The 15,310-nt window shown below is 42.2% G+C and overlaps 1 protein-coding gene across 4 annotated transcripts in view; it reads left to right on the top strand.

Annotated features, from left to right (window-relative positions):
• F13A1 (coagulation factor XIII A chain) overlaps nucleotides 1-15,310 on the top strand; it is a 77,091-nt gene that overhangs the window by 35,428 nt on the left and 26,353 nt on the right. For all 4 annotated transcript variants that reach the window (XM_074827817.1, XM_074827807.1, XM_074827788.1 and 1 more), the window contains 4 exons: nucleotides 247-365; nucleotides 5,872-5,979; nucleotides 9,133-9,307; nucleotides 14,055-14,193. In XM_074827817.1, the coding sequence (XP_074683918.1) occupies nucleotides 247-365; nucleotides 5,872-5,979; nucleotides 9,133-9,307; nucleotides 14,055-14,193 (541 nt within the window). The remainder of the gene's footprint in view (nucleotides 1-246; nucleotides 366-5,871; nucleotides 5,980-9,132; nucleotides 9,308-14,054; nucleotides 14,194-15,310) is intronic.

Genomic DNA, 15,310 nt, shown 5'->3' with positions numbered 1-15,310 from the left:
CTGAGAAAACAGGCAGGAGTTGTCAGCATTTTTGCATCTTCAATGCTTTTAAGTTGTGTATCATGTTCCTAACTGGGGTCACTATCTCCTTATTCTTGTACTCTGCTGAAACAAGTAATGCTTTGCTTGGTGGAAGAGGAGTACTTTTCATCAAAAATGACTGTATTATAGGCTAAGATTTTTTTATCTGTCCTATATGAAAACTAAGTGACTGTGTTAACATTTATTTTCTGTAAACTGATGCAGAGGATGCTGTGTATCTGGATGACGAGAAGGAAAGAGAAGAATACGTCCTGAATGATGTTGGTATTGTTTTCCATGGAAACATCAATGACATAAAATCAAGAAGCTGGAGTTACGGTCAGGTGAGCTATTTAGACCTTCTCTGGCTGCTCCCAGTAGGACAGCAAGTGAGTTTAATTCACACCAGACTGTGGTTGAGACTGTGGGCTCTGGAGTGCATTATCAGTCTCTCCTTCAGAAAGGCAAGGGGCATAATGTTAAAATTGTATGAAGTGGGTATATGCCTAATCCAGCAATGCAATATTATAATAGCTAATATTTAAAGATCTTGTTTTAGGGGCATATTTCAGATACTAAGAGGCTGCCTGTTGAAAGTTACGATCATTAGCTGAGGTTTCCACAGGGCAGAGTATTTCTGCTGCTGCATTGTTGCTGCTACAGGATCAAACGAATTTGGTGAAAGAGTAGAGGGTTTTGGTTTTTTTTTTTTTCATTTTTCAGCAATAGGTTGTATTGCTTTTTGACTCTTTCTTTTAGTTTTAGCAGCATGGTGGAAATAATTGTGATCTTCTTGGGAGTTATCTTGTCACAGGGTTCCTATAACAAACTGGGATTTAATCCCAGAGTTTTAAATTTCCTCACCACAGTGACAAAGGGAGGAACCTCTCCCTTTGCTGCCTGGACTAGACAACACCAGTCTCCAATGGCCTCTTGCAGCCTGGGGGAAACACCCCCTGCCAGGCTGGTGTGCAGTATTGGGGTGCCTTCAATAACATCAGACTTATTGCTTACCTATTTTACCTCAATCTGTTTGTAAGCACTAACTAGCCTGAAAATCCCTACAAGATGAAAGAGTTAAGTTGTATGAGAACAGGAAAAGGGATTAATGAGCAGAATCAAAATGAGCAAAACTAACCCTAGCTGTCACTCAGAGGGGCTTCAATGGACAGTTATTGGACATGGTGAACTCTGCTCATCTTACCTCCTGGATTTTCACAACAGCACAATTAAAAAAGTATTGAAGTATTTCCTTAATGCTATGGTGATGGATCCATTCAGTTTTTGTGGTACCTCTCCAGTGCTGCACTGCAGAAGGGGCCTTCTTGATTTGCTTTCTTTCCCTCAGCTAAAGACAATCTCAAAGCTTGAGCTGGATGGATTGCCAGTGTGCTTGCCCTGGAGAGCTCTTTGAACTCACATCTCTCTTGTTTCCTTATTTAAGGGTACAATTTCATCTTTTTTTTCCTGCAGCAGGACTGCCTTAGGGAGTTCCTGCCTCTGCACCATTCCTTTGGTTGTGTCAGTGCCGTTGTTTGTGGGGTCTGACTATCATCCTGACTGAGATAAAAATAACCCTTAAATAAAGTGGTGGGGGGAAGCAATTCCATAAGCTAATGGTGCCTCAGATATAAGAGATGTATCAGATATAACCAGATCCTGAGGCCAAAGCTGTCCGTGCATTTAAGTTGACCAAAAATGCCCCCTCCTGGCCCTTCCTTCCCCCTGCAAGTGCTTGTGCAGCCATGCAGTGAATCAGACTGGAGAGCTGATCTAGCTGAATAAGCACCTCCTTGGTTATTTTTTCCCCCCTGGGGTTTTTTTCAGGCTTGATCTGTTCCTAGATTTGGGATTCACTCAGTGACAGATGTAAGGGGGAGGGAGAGAGGGGAATGAGTGGTTGGAGGTGGAAGGTGCTGCTTAAACCAGCTGCTGGATTTATGTCCTAAAATGCTAAATTTATGGCCTATGGTGGCTTGGCCTGAGGTGCTTATATTCTGCAAATCTGGCACCTTCCTGACACAAACAGCAGCCTCCCTTGAGAAACTGCATTATTTATTTGGTTTTGCTAGGAGGTGGTTCTGTCTGGGAGGTTAGGGCTGCTCCATAGCCCTTTGTCATGTACTTTCATTCCTATGTTGTCTGAAATTGGAGGACCTGATTTCCGCACTGTGCTGTGGTGCACCTTTTGTTATCACTTGCCTGTGTGAAAACAGTGTGGCAGATGCATCTAAGGGGGCCCAAGCCAAGAGTTTTAATGGAATCAATCATTTTGTATGGGTGTAACAGACATCTCAAACTGCAAAGCAATGGAGAAATATTCTTCTGGTTGCCTCACTTTCAGTGAGATGGAGGATGTGATGTTCCTGACCTTACCCTGACAATTTTCAACCATTAAAAAATTCATCTGCCTCATTTTCAGCAATCCTGGATGTTAAGAATAAGTGCATTGCTGTGAGCAAGTGAGTAAAAGTACTAACAGCAAGGCCTGTATTATGGATATATCATACAAGTATGTATTTTAAATTTGTGATATATATCCCTGTACAACAGTGTAAGTAAAAAGCATAAGGCCACATACAGTTATAGAGGTCAAAGGTATATGGTCATATACAAAAATACAGATAGACTTGTGAATGGTAATATTCTTAGGCTAAAAAATTGCTTTGAACAATGACAGCTGGAAGCTTTAACTCAGGTTGTAAATTAAAACGGAACATACAGTTCAAAACTGGGTTACTAGTGGGAGATGATTCTCACAGCTGCTGTCTTTAATCAGCAGCATCAACATGAGAGGAGGAAAGGCAAGAAAAATGGACTGAAGAATAAAAAACAACAGACCAGTTGAAACATGGTTGTAATGAATGAGGATGGAGGTGTTCCTTGTAACATTACTGTGATTCCTTTCTTCTAAGAAAGCATAAATAGCCAGTCACTCAGAAAAGCCCACAGGGGATTCAGGGGAAATTTGGCTTTGGAGGAAATCTAGGCACATAGGAATTCTCTAGCTGAGAAATGTCAGAAGTTGGATGTTGTATTGATCATTTAACATTAGGGTTTTTGTGAGAAAAATAAAATAAAACAGGTGGGCATACAGTTCTTGTTGCCATCATGAGTTGTCTCATGTCCACACATAGAGCTGTATTAGCTTTGCAGCCCACTGTGCAAATGTAATTTTATGGCACGTGCATTTGGTCAGATCAGAACATAGGCAATGTGAGATCACACCTACCTGCAACTGACTGTGAGAAATACAGCCCTAATTCAACCAGTGCAAAAGGTGATACAGCTCCTCTTACTTTAATTTAAATGGAAGGTCATCTATTAGAAACAGGTTAGCATGAAAGAGGATGCCCACTGAAGGCCAGCCCGACTAAAGGCATTGCTCTGTGACACAACACACGTCTGTCTGCAGACAGAGCCCCTTTGCCTGTCTGTTTTCTCATGCCTTGTTTTCCAACTGCAGTCTTTCCCAGGTGGCTCTGCCAAAGCTCCTTGGTCCTTTATTTGGTTTATTTTCATTTCAGCCTATGTTGAGCAGGCAGTGCCTGCGCCTGGCCCAAGTTAATTCACCTGTCCTGGCTGCCTACTGCTGCTTTGGTTCCTCTGACATTTCAGGGGCGTTCAACCTTACAAGTGCTATGTTTCTATTCCACTTCCCTCTAGATAGCACCTTCATGCCAAGAGTGAGAGCAGGAAACTGATTTAGTTTGATTTAATGTTTTTAAATCCCTGGATAGGAAGAAGGGCAAAACTGGCTTTAGAGTCAAGGCTACTCTGCATCATACACTACTGCAACAGTGTAAGGCAGCTAGACTTTACAGCTTGTCCCATCTCTTCTCCTGTTAATCCAGTTATTTCACAAACATTCATGTCATTTTGTAAATGCTAAAGTGGAAGGCAACAACCCCGATAGCAATTTCTTTCCTCTTTATTCTTACTGTATATGCTGACGAGATTGACAGCATCTCATAAACTGTAGATGTAATTTACAAGGTAAACTTCTTATTGATTTAACTCAGGTCTTAGGCACTGCTGATAACCTGAAGTGCAGAAAGCAGATTTTGATCCTGGTGAAAGTGATAAATCATTGGGCCAGACCAGAAGAAAAGTGAATTTGAAGCAGGAAGAATGGCTATGAGGGTCCAGAGTTTACATTATCTGTTTTGAGGATTCTCCTTGGGAAGGAGGGTCTCCACAGCCTCCACAGTCATTCACCTGAGATTATTTATATCACATACCACTGGGGTGGACTGGAGAGTCTATTGTGCAATTATTCAGCTTTCCAGGGATGATACCATATTAGGAGTAGGTCCCTGGGAAACACTGATCCCTCTTTCCCTATTTGCCCAAACACCATGAATTCAGTTTTGCTCAGACTATAAGGTGTTAACTCACTAATGCACATCTGCTCCAGAGAAAACAGTTCAATGCAAGTGTGATGATGAGAGAGACGTGCTGCCTTGGAGGACATTTGCTGAAAAAGATCTATAAGGTAGTGGCACCCTGAGCAATGAGAGCCAGGCAAGCTTGAGGCAGAGGCAAAAAGGACTTTCCTTGGCCAGGAAATGGCTGAGGGTGGTGAAACACGGTGGTGCCTCCACTTTTTTGACTTATACCACAGCTTGGCTGATGCCTAGGATGTCATCCCCCTCCCTCCCATCTTCCCTGCAGCATCAACAGCAGTCTTGACCTCTTTGGGCTTCCTTTTCAGCTCTCTGGCCTGACTCTTCCTTCTCCTCTGCCTCTCCCTGAGCTGCCAAAGCAGTAGCTTTGTCTGGGCTCTTGCTCATTTTCTTCAGGAGGCAAAACTCAAATCTCCCTTATCTGCCAAGGAGCCCTAAACCAGGCTGGAGACAGTTGCAGAATCAATCCAGCTCTAGTAGCAGCATAAGAGTAAAAATCCTGTTAATGTGAATCATATCTTTAAGGATGCAAGCGTAGAACAAAACCTAACACGGCAAGGCTATGAGCTCTGTGGAGTTTCTGTCACATCCTTGAATGTTAATATAAGACTGTGTATCTAGGAGATATTTGTTTTATTAATGTGTGTTTCCCTGTCTCTTACCATTTTCCAGGGGACAGAGGTATTTTCCTTTGCTATGCAGTTTCTCCCAAGGAAAATGAAATACATTGCAGGGCAAGTTCTGTGACAAATGGTTTCTGGTCTATTTAGGCACCTCTGCCCTCAATTCATTCTTGTGCTTGTTCATGCTGGATCGAAGAAACTGTACCTTTTCACTCTATTTTTGAAGAAGACTACTTTAGGTCACTTGGTATTTTTGATGTCTAAGTTTCGTAGACCAGGATTAATCTATATAATCAGCTTTTGGCTTGTCAATTTTAAACAGATTTAAAAATTAATTTTAAAATGTAAGTGTCTTCAAATTAACTTTGGCAAACCACCTATGGTTCAACTTCCCAGCATTGTATTGACTGTGTCAGAGAAGTCCTGAAATTAACAGGTCTGGAATCTGTGAAGGACATGAAGTCCTTTACGAGCAGACTAGCTTCTTGTAGTTATTATTATAATATCTTCCTATTATATACTTGTTAGCACTTAAAATTTTATGTCCTGTCAGAAAGGCTGTGTTGTCATTTCAACCTTCTGGAAACTGGGCTGAGATTGAATTGAAAATTACAGTCTCTTTTCCCTAACAACCTCTTACATTTTTTTTGCCGTACATGGGCGATCATTCTAGAAGAAAACTTGTATTTTTAAACATTGACCAGCTAATTTTGAAGCTGATCAGCTATTATAACAACAATGAAAAATAACTTTGCCTTTGCTTTCCAGAATAAAAAGTGACTCATTTTTCCCTGTTTCCCTTTCTATTTTCTATTATGTAGTTTGAAGAAAACATTCTGGATGCTTGCCTGTTCCTGATGGACAAGGCAGAACTGGAGCTGTCTGGGCGTGGAAACCCAGTCAAAATCTGCCGTGTTGCCTCTGCTGTGGTATGTAATGGATGCCTCATATGTGTCAGAAGTGACTCGTAAATCAAAGCCAGGCTGATTTAACTGGCCCTCATGCCCTGTTGTGCTCGCTCCAACAGGTGCCAGATCAATTGTCCATTCTGACCTCTGGGGTCTGGCATTTTATTTTGCTCCACTAAAGGTGAAATACTTAAGTTGGCTCATCGCCTTTTCCTGAGAATGGTATCTCACTGGTAGCAAAGCCACTTTTAGACATTGCAGTCCAGGCATGATAACATTTCTTGTGACACTATTCTCACTTACCAGTAGCTGAGATAATTGAGAAAGCTATTTCTGCCATGGACAGTAAGGCGGCATGATGGGTGGAATTTGGAATGGAGAGACTTTATGTGGACTCCAGCACTAACCTCAAGTGGGTCTTAAGACACTGCAATGGTAAGCGTTACTGTGTCTGATTTTTAAACCCAAATGGCCTAGTCAAGCTGAGAACATTTATGTGCGCTACCTTGGCCCCAGAAGAAAACACTGTGAGAGCTGTCCTCTTAAACATGGGGTCCACAAAATTTACTGCACTCAGAATAGAAGTACCTAATATAACCAAAAGCAAAGAGTAAGGAGGAGACTTTCCACATCTCCGTTCTTTCCAGCTGCTAGACACCAGGACTCATGCTGTGGGTGCAAGAGCAGCCCCATCCCTAATATTCAAGATGGAAGTCTTATCCAGAATGTGGAAGGCAGAGGCTGAGTCCTCTGCTCTGCCTTACAGAGGTCTGAAATGATGCCTTCTGCTTCCCACAATAGTACTCTAGTCATCGAGCTAGTGTCATTAGGTGTTCTCCCAAGTCAACTACTAAAATAAATTGTCCACAAAACATGGCTGCTGGAGATGAATGATCCTTTAACCCATTTGTTACAGCATTTGCCCAGGCTTTAAGAGAATGACCTCTTTGTCTTAGATGACATTGACATTCATTGTCTTAGATGACATTGAATGTGGCACTCTCAGTGCCACATGCTGAATCTTGCATAGAATCACATTCAATAGAATAGCTTCAACAAGAAGTATTGAGAACACCCCCACTTCCCTTTCTCTTTTAACGTTTTGATTAGTTCTTTCACTCCAGACATTAGAAATATGGCTTCAGACTTTCAGATAGAAGTAAGAATTGGATATGGTTCCCTCATCACTGGGCTAATGAGCCAGCAGTGTGCCCAGGTGGCCAAGAAGGCCAATGGTATCCTGGCTTGTGTCAGAAATAGCATGGCCAGCAGGGACAGGGAAGTGATCTTACCCCTGTACTCGGCACTGGTGAGGCCGCACCTCGATTACTGTGTTCAGTTTGGGGCCCCTCACTACAAAAAGCACACTGAATTACTCGAGTGTGTCCAAAGAAGGGCAACAAAGCTGGTGAAGGGTCTGGAGCACGTGTCGTACGAGGAGCAGCTGAGGGACCTGGGGTTGTTTAGTCTGGAGAAGAGGAGGCTGAGGGGAGACCTCATCGCCCTCTACAACTACTTGAAAGGAGGTTGCAGAGAGATGGGGGTGAGTCTCTTTAACCAAGTAACAAGCGATAGGACAAGAGGTAATGGCCTCAAGTTGCGCCAGGGAAGGTTTAGACTAGATATTAGGAAGCATTTCTTTACAGAACGGGTTGTTAGGCGTTGGAATGGGCTGTCCAGGGCAGTGGTGGAGTCCCCATCCCTGGAGGTGTTTAAGAGTCGTGTTGACATAGCACTTAGGGATATGGTATAGTTGGGAACTGTCAGTGTTATGTTAATGGTTGGACTGGATGATCTACAAGGTCTTTTCCAACCTAGATGATTCTGTGATTCTGTAATAGACATAAAAGGTCCCTTGTGTAGGGCCCATGGAAGCCCTAAGGGCAGAATAGTACAAAGTTTATGAACCCAAGGAGGGCTTGGATATTACTCAGGTTTTGAGCCACTCAGTCATTTTAGGGAGGTGGAGAAGTTCACCATTGGAAATCCAGGAGTCAATGGACTTTAGGTCTAATCTGCAGGATTAGGCCATAGTTGGGTGGGAGTTTTGGCCATCTGAAATCTGGACCTCAGTAAGAAGTGGTAAAGAGGTGTTGAAGTCCCACTTGTGTTCCTTACCCCACTTCTTGCTCAATGTGAAATGTGGTAGAGCTGAGCTTGTCTGAGGAGATGCCCCCATGCTGGGATCCTTCTGAGGCTTCCTGATGTTGCAGAACAGGTGGAGTCGCTCCCTTCTTCCCTTCTTTACAGCCAGAGGAGAGCCTGAAGATCAACGTGCTGCCCTGTCCTTGAAGTGCCTCATTTCTTGGCATTTCTCCCACAACAGTGAGATGGGCACAACCCCTTAACCCTTTGGTTATGACTCTGAATACTTATCTTTATTCAGTTCTAGGGTTCACAGAAAGTCGATTTTCTAATTATAAAACAGTAGTTAATCCAGCCAAAAGCTTTTAAATGAGAATTGTGATTTATTTGGCTAGCGTGTAGCTGTTCCACATTAGCATAATTAAAAGGTACAGAGCGAATGGGCTTTTTGCACAGACTCGACTGGTTTGGTTCAAATTGCAGCTAGGAGATGTATTGCTCGTTAATGCCTATCAGTATAGCCATTAGTCAGCAAAACTCCTTGCTTTGTGTAATCTTACCGGGAGAAACTTACACAGCAGATTCCTCCTTGTTTTCATGTGTGCTGGACTGAAGAAATTAGTTTCTACTCTAAAAATAACAGTGGACTGGTTCTCGTCTCAATCCACTGTAAATCAGGAGTGATTTTATTAAAACCTCTGGACTGATACAGACAGAAAAACAGGCGATGTTAGGAAAGAATCCAGCTTAATATTGCCAAGGCTTGCTTATCAGTGTATAACTGATCATGTTTATTAAAAATACATAGCAGTAAGCATGTTTAACATTAATAAAACTTACTAAACCGACAACATGGATACTCAGTGTGGTAATTTCACCTTTATTTTTAAGTGTTTGACCTTCAATCAAAATTTTTCAGTGATGGAGAATCCATGGCCCTTAGCAAGATTGTTCTATTCATCTCCTACTTCATAATGTAATATTTCTGTCTTCTAGCCTAAACTTGGCTATATTCAGTCTCTTCCATCCTATCTTTGTCTTTATTATTCAGTCTCTGACATCCCTAATGCTCGTTTCCTTTTTCTTTAGATCAACTCCAGGGATGATAATGGTGTGATTGCTGGATCCTGGGACAATGCATACACTTACGGTGTTGCACCTTCAGCCTGGACAGGAAGCGTGGACATTCTCTTGGAGTATTACAGTTCTAAGCAACCTGTGCGATATGGCCAGTGCTGGGTCTTTGCTGGTGTCTTCAACACATGTAGGTATCAGTGAGAAAAGCTCCACGCTGCTATGCGATTCTTGCATAACAGAGAGAGCTTTTAGGTTAAACTAACTAAAATACTTCCTGGTTCTGTGATGTTCAGGAGTAAACAGTAGAGATACTTAAAATTACATGGCTAAAATAGATGGTCTTTATATAAACCTTTGGCATCTCCTTCAGCTGCTCTTCCACACAAATCTGTTAACTATTTATTGGTTCAGTAAAATGTATTCAGTGACTCATGAGGGTAAGTTTGGGAGAGATAAAGTTAGTCTTTTGGCACAGTCTACATTTCTGTTAAGAAATCAGAGATGAGCAGAGAGCTTATTATCTAGACCTGCAACATGAAACTGTTACCCATGGTGGTTACCATGATGGTGTTTCTGCTCCAGAAAGGCCAAATCTCACCTACTGAGGATTGTTCCTAGCAAAATTGACATGCACCGTCCTAGCACCTGTCTACTGAGCACTGTTAACATTTTCTATGGAGTTTGTGAGCCAGAGCAATGAGGAAAATGCTGGTCTGGTTTACGAATTGTCTAGCACTACAAAGTTAAGTCTAAACATGATGTTGCAGCAAATGGGGTGTTGCAGGTTGTAAAATCCTGTAGGGAAAGCAGTGTTGGATTGGTCCCATTTTTTCACTGTCTAGTGCTTAATCTGCTAATACACTGGAATGCACTGCAGCATATTAGCAGTCAAGAAAGATCCTGGGAGTGTAAAAAATGTGCATTATACAGACAATGGGGACCAGACACTGGTAGCAATGCTGATGTTAAGTGACAATGTAGAGCCAGTCAAGCAGCTCCTATGCTTATGGCACTGGCCAATAGAAGAAGCTGAACAGAAACTAAAAGTAAGTGTCTGACTTAAGCTCAGATGATCTTCCTTAGAAGCACTTGCAACATATGCATTTAAGTAACAAACTGGGGGGGACCAGATCAGCTTAGGACCAGGGGGACACAATGAGTATTTCTGCAGGCTTGGAGCCTGATTTGCATAAAGTACTTTTCACAGAATCATTCAGGTTGGAAAAGACCCTTGGGATCATCGAGTCCAACCATCAGCCCTACTCTACAAAGTTTTCCCCTACACCATATCCCCCAATATCTCATCCAAACAACCCTTAAACACATCCAGGAATGGTGACTCCACCACCTCCCTAGGCAGCCTATTCCACTGTCTGACCACTCTTTCTGTGAAAATTTTTTTTCTAATGTCCAGTCTGAACCTCCCCTGTTGCAGTTTAAAGCTGTTCCCTCTTGTTCTGTCACTAATTACCTGTGAGAAGAGACCAGCACCAAGATCTCTACAATGTCCTTTCAGATAGTTGTAGAGAGTGATGAGGTCTCCCCTCAGCCTTCTCTTCCTCAAACTAAACAGTCCTTCAATCACTCCTCATAGGATCTGTTCTCCAGGCCCTTCACCAGCTTTGTTGCCCTCCTCTGCACTCACTCCAGCACCTCGATATATCTCTCGTATTGAGGTGCCCAAAACTGGACACAATACTCCAGGTGTGGCCTCACCAGTGCAGAGTACAGGGGGACTATCACCTCCCTACTTCTGCTGGTCACACTATTTCTAATACAAGCCAGGATGCCCTTGGCTTTCATGGCCACCTGGGCACACTGCTGGCTCATGTTCAGCTGTTTGTCAATTAGAACCCCCAGATCCTTCTCTTCCAGACAGCTCTCCAGCCACACCTCCCCAAGCCTGTAGCGCTGCTGGGGGTTGTTGTGGCCCAAGTGCAGGACCTGGCACTTGGCCTTGTTGAAGCTCATCCCGTTAACGGCCCACCGATCCAATCTATCCAAGTCTCTCTGTAGAGCCTCCCTATCTTCATGCAGATCGACACTCCTGCTTAACTTGGTGTCATCTGCAAATTTACTGATGATACACTCTATGTCCTTATCAAGATCATCAATAAACATGTTGAACAGAAATGGTCCCAACACCGAGCCCTGAGGAACACCACTTGTGACTGGCCACCAGCTGGATTTAGCTCCATTGACCACCACTCTCTGGGACTGTCCATCCAGCCAGTGCTTGACCCAGCAGACCGTTCACTCATCCAGCCCATGGGCAACCAGTTTTTCTATGAGAATTCTATGGGGAACTGTGTCGAACGTTTTTAAGTCACAGCTGAAGGTCGAAGCTTTGGTCCTTCTATTTAAGATGTGAAAAGGAAATTACAGGAAAATTCTCCATGAAACCTTTCCCTTTTTCATCTGTCTCAGTACTGTCACTTGTTGCTGTCTCAAGGAATCACATTATACTTCTCTTTACATTATACTTCTATCAGAAATGAAGGCTATTAATCACCCATCTTCTGCAGCAAACATGGAAGTTGAATAATTAATGGCAAGTTACAAGACTGGTTCTTCACCTCAGGCAGCCCTTTAACATATCTGTGTTTTCACTTTCTTTTTGCCTGTTATGTACATGTATATTTCATTTTGTACATAATTTTCCTCCAATCTGGATAATTGAATTTCATAACTCATTTTGGTTACCTGAGCTAGTTCAAAAGCTGTCCAAAATGCTAAGGACCTTGGAAATACAGCTGTCTTCTGACCACCTAGCCTTCTGCTGGCACATGCTTCTCACAGCTGTGACAGGGGATACAGTTTCAGGTTTCTCTGCTTCTCTTTCATATATCTGGAGAGGTTCCTGTTTTGATTTGGGGAGGTGCTGGCAGGTGCTCTGTCCTTCAACACATGAAAAGGTTCATTTTATTCCTGCTGTAGTGGGATAATGAGCAATCACCCACATCCGAAGAACCTGAGAGATGTCTACTTCCTTCATTGCTTGAGGTCACATCATCTGTACTTGATGCTTCCCAGCCTCTGCACAATGCAATGGGTTCAAAAAGGTTATTGTAAATGTTTCCTATGGATGCAATTCCTCACAGTGGCTTCCACGGGCCACTCTGTCTTCTCTGCCCGTTACCTCATCTGGATTTCTCTACATCACAGACAGACACACACACCAGTTCTCCCGCCTCCCCTCCGCACTGGCCCTGAATCACCATTACGCAGTATTTTGCCTGCAGGCCACTGTGAAACTGGGGCGATGCAGCAGAGGCCTGGAGCCTGCTGTGTTAAATGGAGAGGCGTAGTTATCTGGGGCAAAACTAGACTTGGTTTGCTGACTAAATTAGTCAGGTCAGAGACCTGACGCTTCATACTGCTGCAAGGATTTCTGAAGTATAAAGTTTGTTGAACATTATGAGATGAAAATGTTGTCCAGTGGCCGATCTGATAGGTAGCCACTGACACATCCAGCTGCTGACCACTGCAAAGAGAAGATGGCAAAGATCCAAACAGTCCTGTGCAACTAAAAGGGTGGTTTTGAGCTGATTTTGAGTCTTAGGTGCCAAGGTTTTATAATTGTGACCAGTCCAGCTTTCCAAGGTTACTATATTGTACACTCTGGATAGTCATCCATTAAAAATGCTAAAACATTCTGAAAAATGGTCATTAATCTTGAAATTGTCAGACAAATTATTTTCAATGAGCCCTGATGGCTCATGTGCTGGAAGCCTGGGAGGGCACTTGAATTAAGTTTAATCAATAGGTACATATGGTATTGGATGCATCCAGGTAATTTGTCATCCAGGAACTTGAAATGAATGTGCAGTGTTACACTTTATTGGGAGTCACAGTAGTGACACTAATGAATATACAAAACCCAGCAGTAACAGCAAGGGCTGTTCAACATTGCACCATTGAAACTATTTTTAAGTAGGATTTTCAATAAGAATGCTTTCCCTTTCAGAAAAATCCCTCTGTTTTCTGCAGAACCATGTTGGCTCCTAAATGGGAAAACAGGAACTTTTTTGTCTGAGAGACAAAATATTTCATCTGGAGAAGCTGAAATGATGTGTCACCCTGAAGTCCCACACCTCCCTTGGGGCCGTGCTCCATGCGTATTTGTCAGCCAGGGTGCACCACAAACACAGAAGCCTAATGACGCACTACTGCACTTCAGACATAGCCATAACGTTTCCACATTTCCAAAATTTACCACTTGTCAAATGGGGAGAAGAGTCATCAGTGCTACATTGTGATGGTTTGAGATTTAGGGATAGGGGCTTTTTTTTTTAATCTTCCTTTTAAGATCCTTTATGGGAAGGGACTATTGACTCCAAAATACTATTACTTAGCAATCAATACAAATTATGTAATGCATTTTGTTCAGATTCTCTAACTCTGACATTTCACTTGCAAATAATGCAGCTTTTCCCCCTTGTTAGCAATAATTTTCTGCTTTATTCTTTGTATTCTCCAAATCCCTTCTGATGGCAGATGTCAGACAGGAAAACTCCAAAACAACCAAAAGTACTCTCTAATAATTTTCTTTTTAGCACAGTCTCATGATTCTGCTGAGTTACTAATACTAGGAGGCCTAATACTTGCATTTCTTGCAAGCTCAAACTTACATTTCTTTATACCACATTTGGTCATGCAGTTGACCCATTGCACCCAGATTTGCCCTGAAAAGCTACAGCTGCTTAAAGTGTAACCATTGTGCCATTACATATCTTGAATGTTCATCATTTTTGGATGAAATAAAATATTTAACATATTTTATATAAAGACAGATAGGAGGAAATATTTGGGTTGATTTGACTGAGTTTTCCCATTTTATTCTACTTATTAATATTTTCTCTCCTCTTACCCTGTCATCCGTGAGCACAGTGTTCATATTTGTCCTTCTCATCACACTTCTCTCTTTGCTACAGTTCTGAGGTGCTTGGGGATACCTGCAAGACTTGTTACCAACTATTCTTCTGCCCATGATAACAATGCCAATTTACAGTTGGACTTCTTTCTGGATCATGAAGGGAAACTGGACACCAAAATTACAAAAGACTCTGTCTGGTGAGTTCTCCTGGCAAATGCCTTTAATGTGTCAACTGCGTAAGTAGTGAAAAACATGACAACAATGCCTGTGCATTAAAGAACGCCTCTAACTTATGTGAAACAGAATGAATGGATTGTTAGTAGGCTGACTAATATGAAGCACTTGTCACGTAAAGAGACAAACCCTGGGGGATCCCATTACTAATGTTACGATACAGTGCACATTTAAGCACACTGGAGGAAAGCTGGAATGGGTTTATATTCCTTAGGGCTGGGTCATTTCTAAAAATGGAAAGGGGTAGGATGGGCACTCCCATCAGTCTGGAGCCAGGCTCAAAGGGATACCTCAATATCTATGGAAAAACCCACTTCTTATTCTGCTTCCGCCCAGTTCCCATATATTTGTAGGCTGGTTTTACATTGTGTACATGCAGTCATTGTCACAAATAGATATTTTCCAAAATAAATTCTGTTCAGCTGAAAAAGAAACAAGTCAAAGTATCATACAAGTTGCTGAAATGCTCTCACCAGATTTGTAAAAAGCAACACCCTAGGAACAAGAAATGGAGTCTATGTATTCTTTTGGAGAAGACAGTCTTCTAACTTGCTCCTCAAACTCTTTCTGTGTCCTGTCTGACAGGAGAAGTGTAGCATATATTGATTATATGCTCTGTTCCATAGAAATTATGAGTGGGTTATTGGACTTCAAGCATCTCCTCCACAGAATGAAGCAGTGAATGTGACCTCTGTATTCCTATATTCAATAGATACTTGTCCTATTCAGTGTTAATATACCTGATTTGTGTCAATATCTTCAACTCATCAACATAGCTGCTCATCAGCATGTCTCATTAATAATTTAATCTCTGGAAGTTTTTATATTATTAAAACTGTAATAATCCCCACTATGTGGTGGAAGAAATGACTGAACCTGTTGCTGTAAACTATTTTATGTGATTTCTATAATCTGTTACCAAGAGGGAATCTAAGGAAGACAATTATGTTAATTGTTTGTCACAGAATAGTTGAGACTGGAAGGAGACCCCTGGAAGTCATTGTACCCTCCTGCTCAAAGCAGGGTCAGCTAGAGCAGGTTGCTCAGAGCTGTGTCCAGTTGGGTTCTGAATACCTCCAA

This window comes from Strix aluco, chromosome 1, assembly GCF_031877795.1.
Source record: "Strix aluco isolate bStrAlu1 chromosome 1, bStrAlu1.hap1, whole genome shotgun sequence".
NCBI classification, from domain to species: domain Eukaryota; kingdom Metazoa; phylum Chordata; class Aves; order Strigiformes; family Strigidae; genus Strix; species Strix aluco.
The sequence above is the reverse complement of the archived record's forward strand: the minus strand, read 5'-3'. Positions and strand labels throughout refer to the sequence as shown.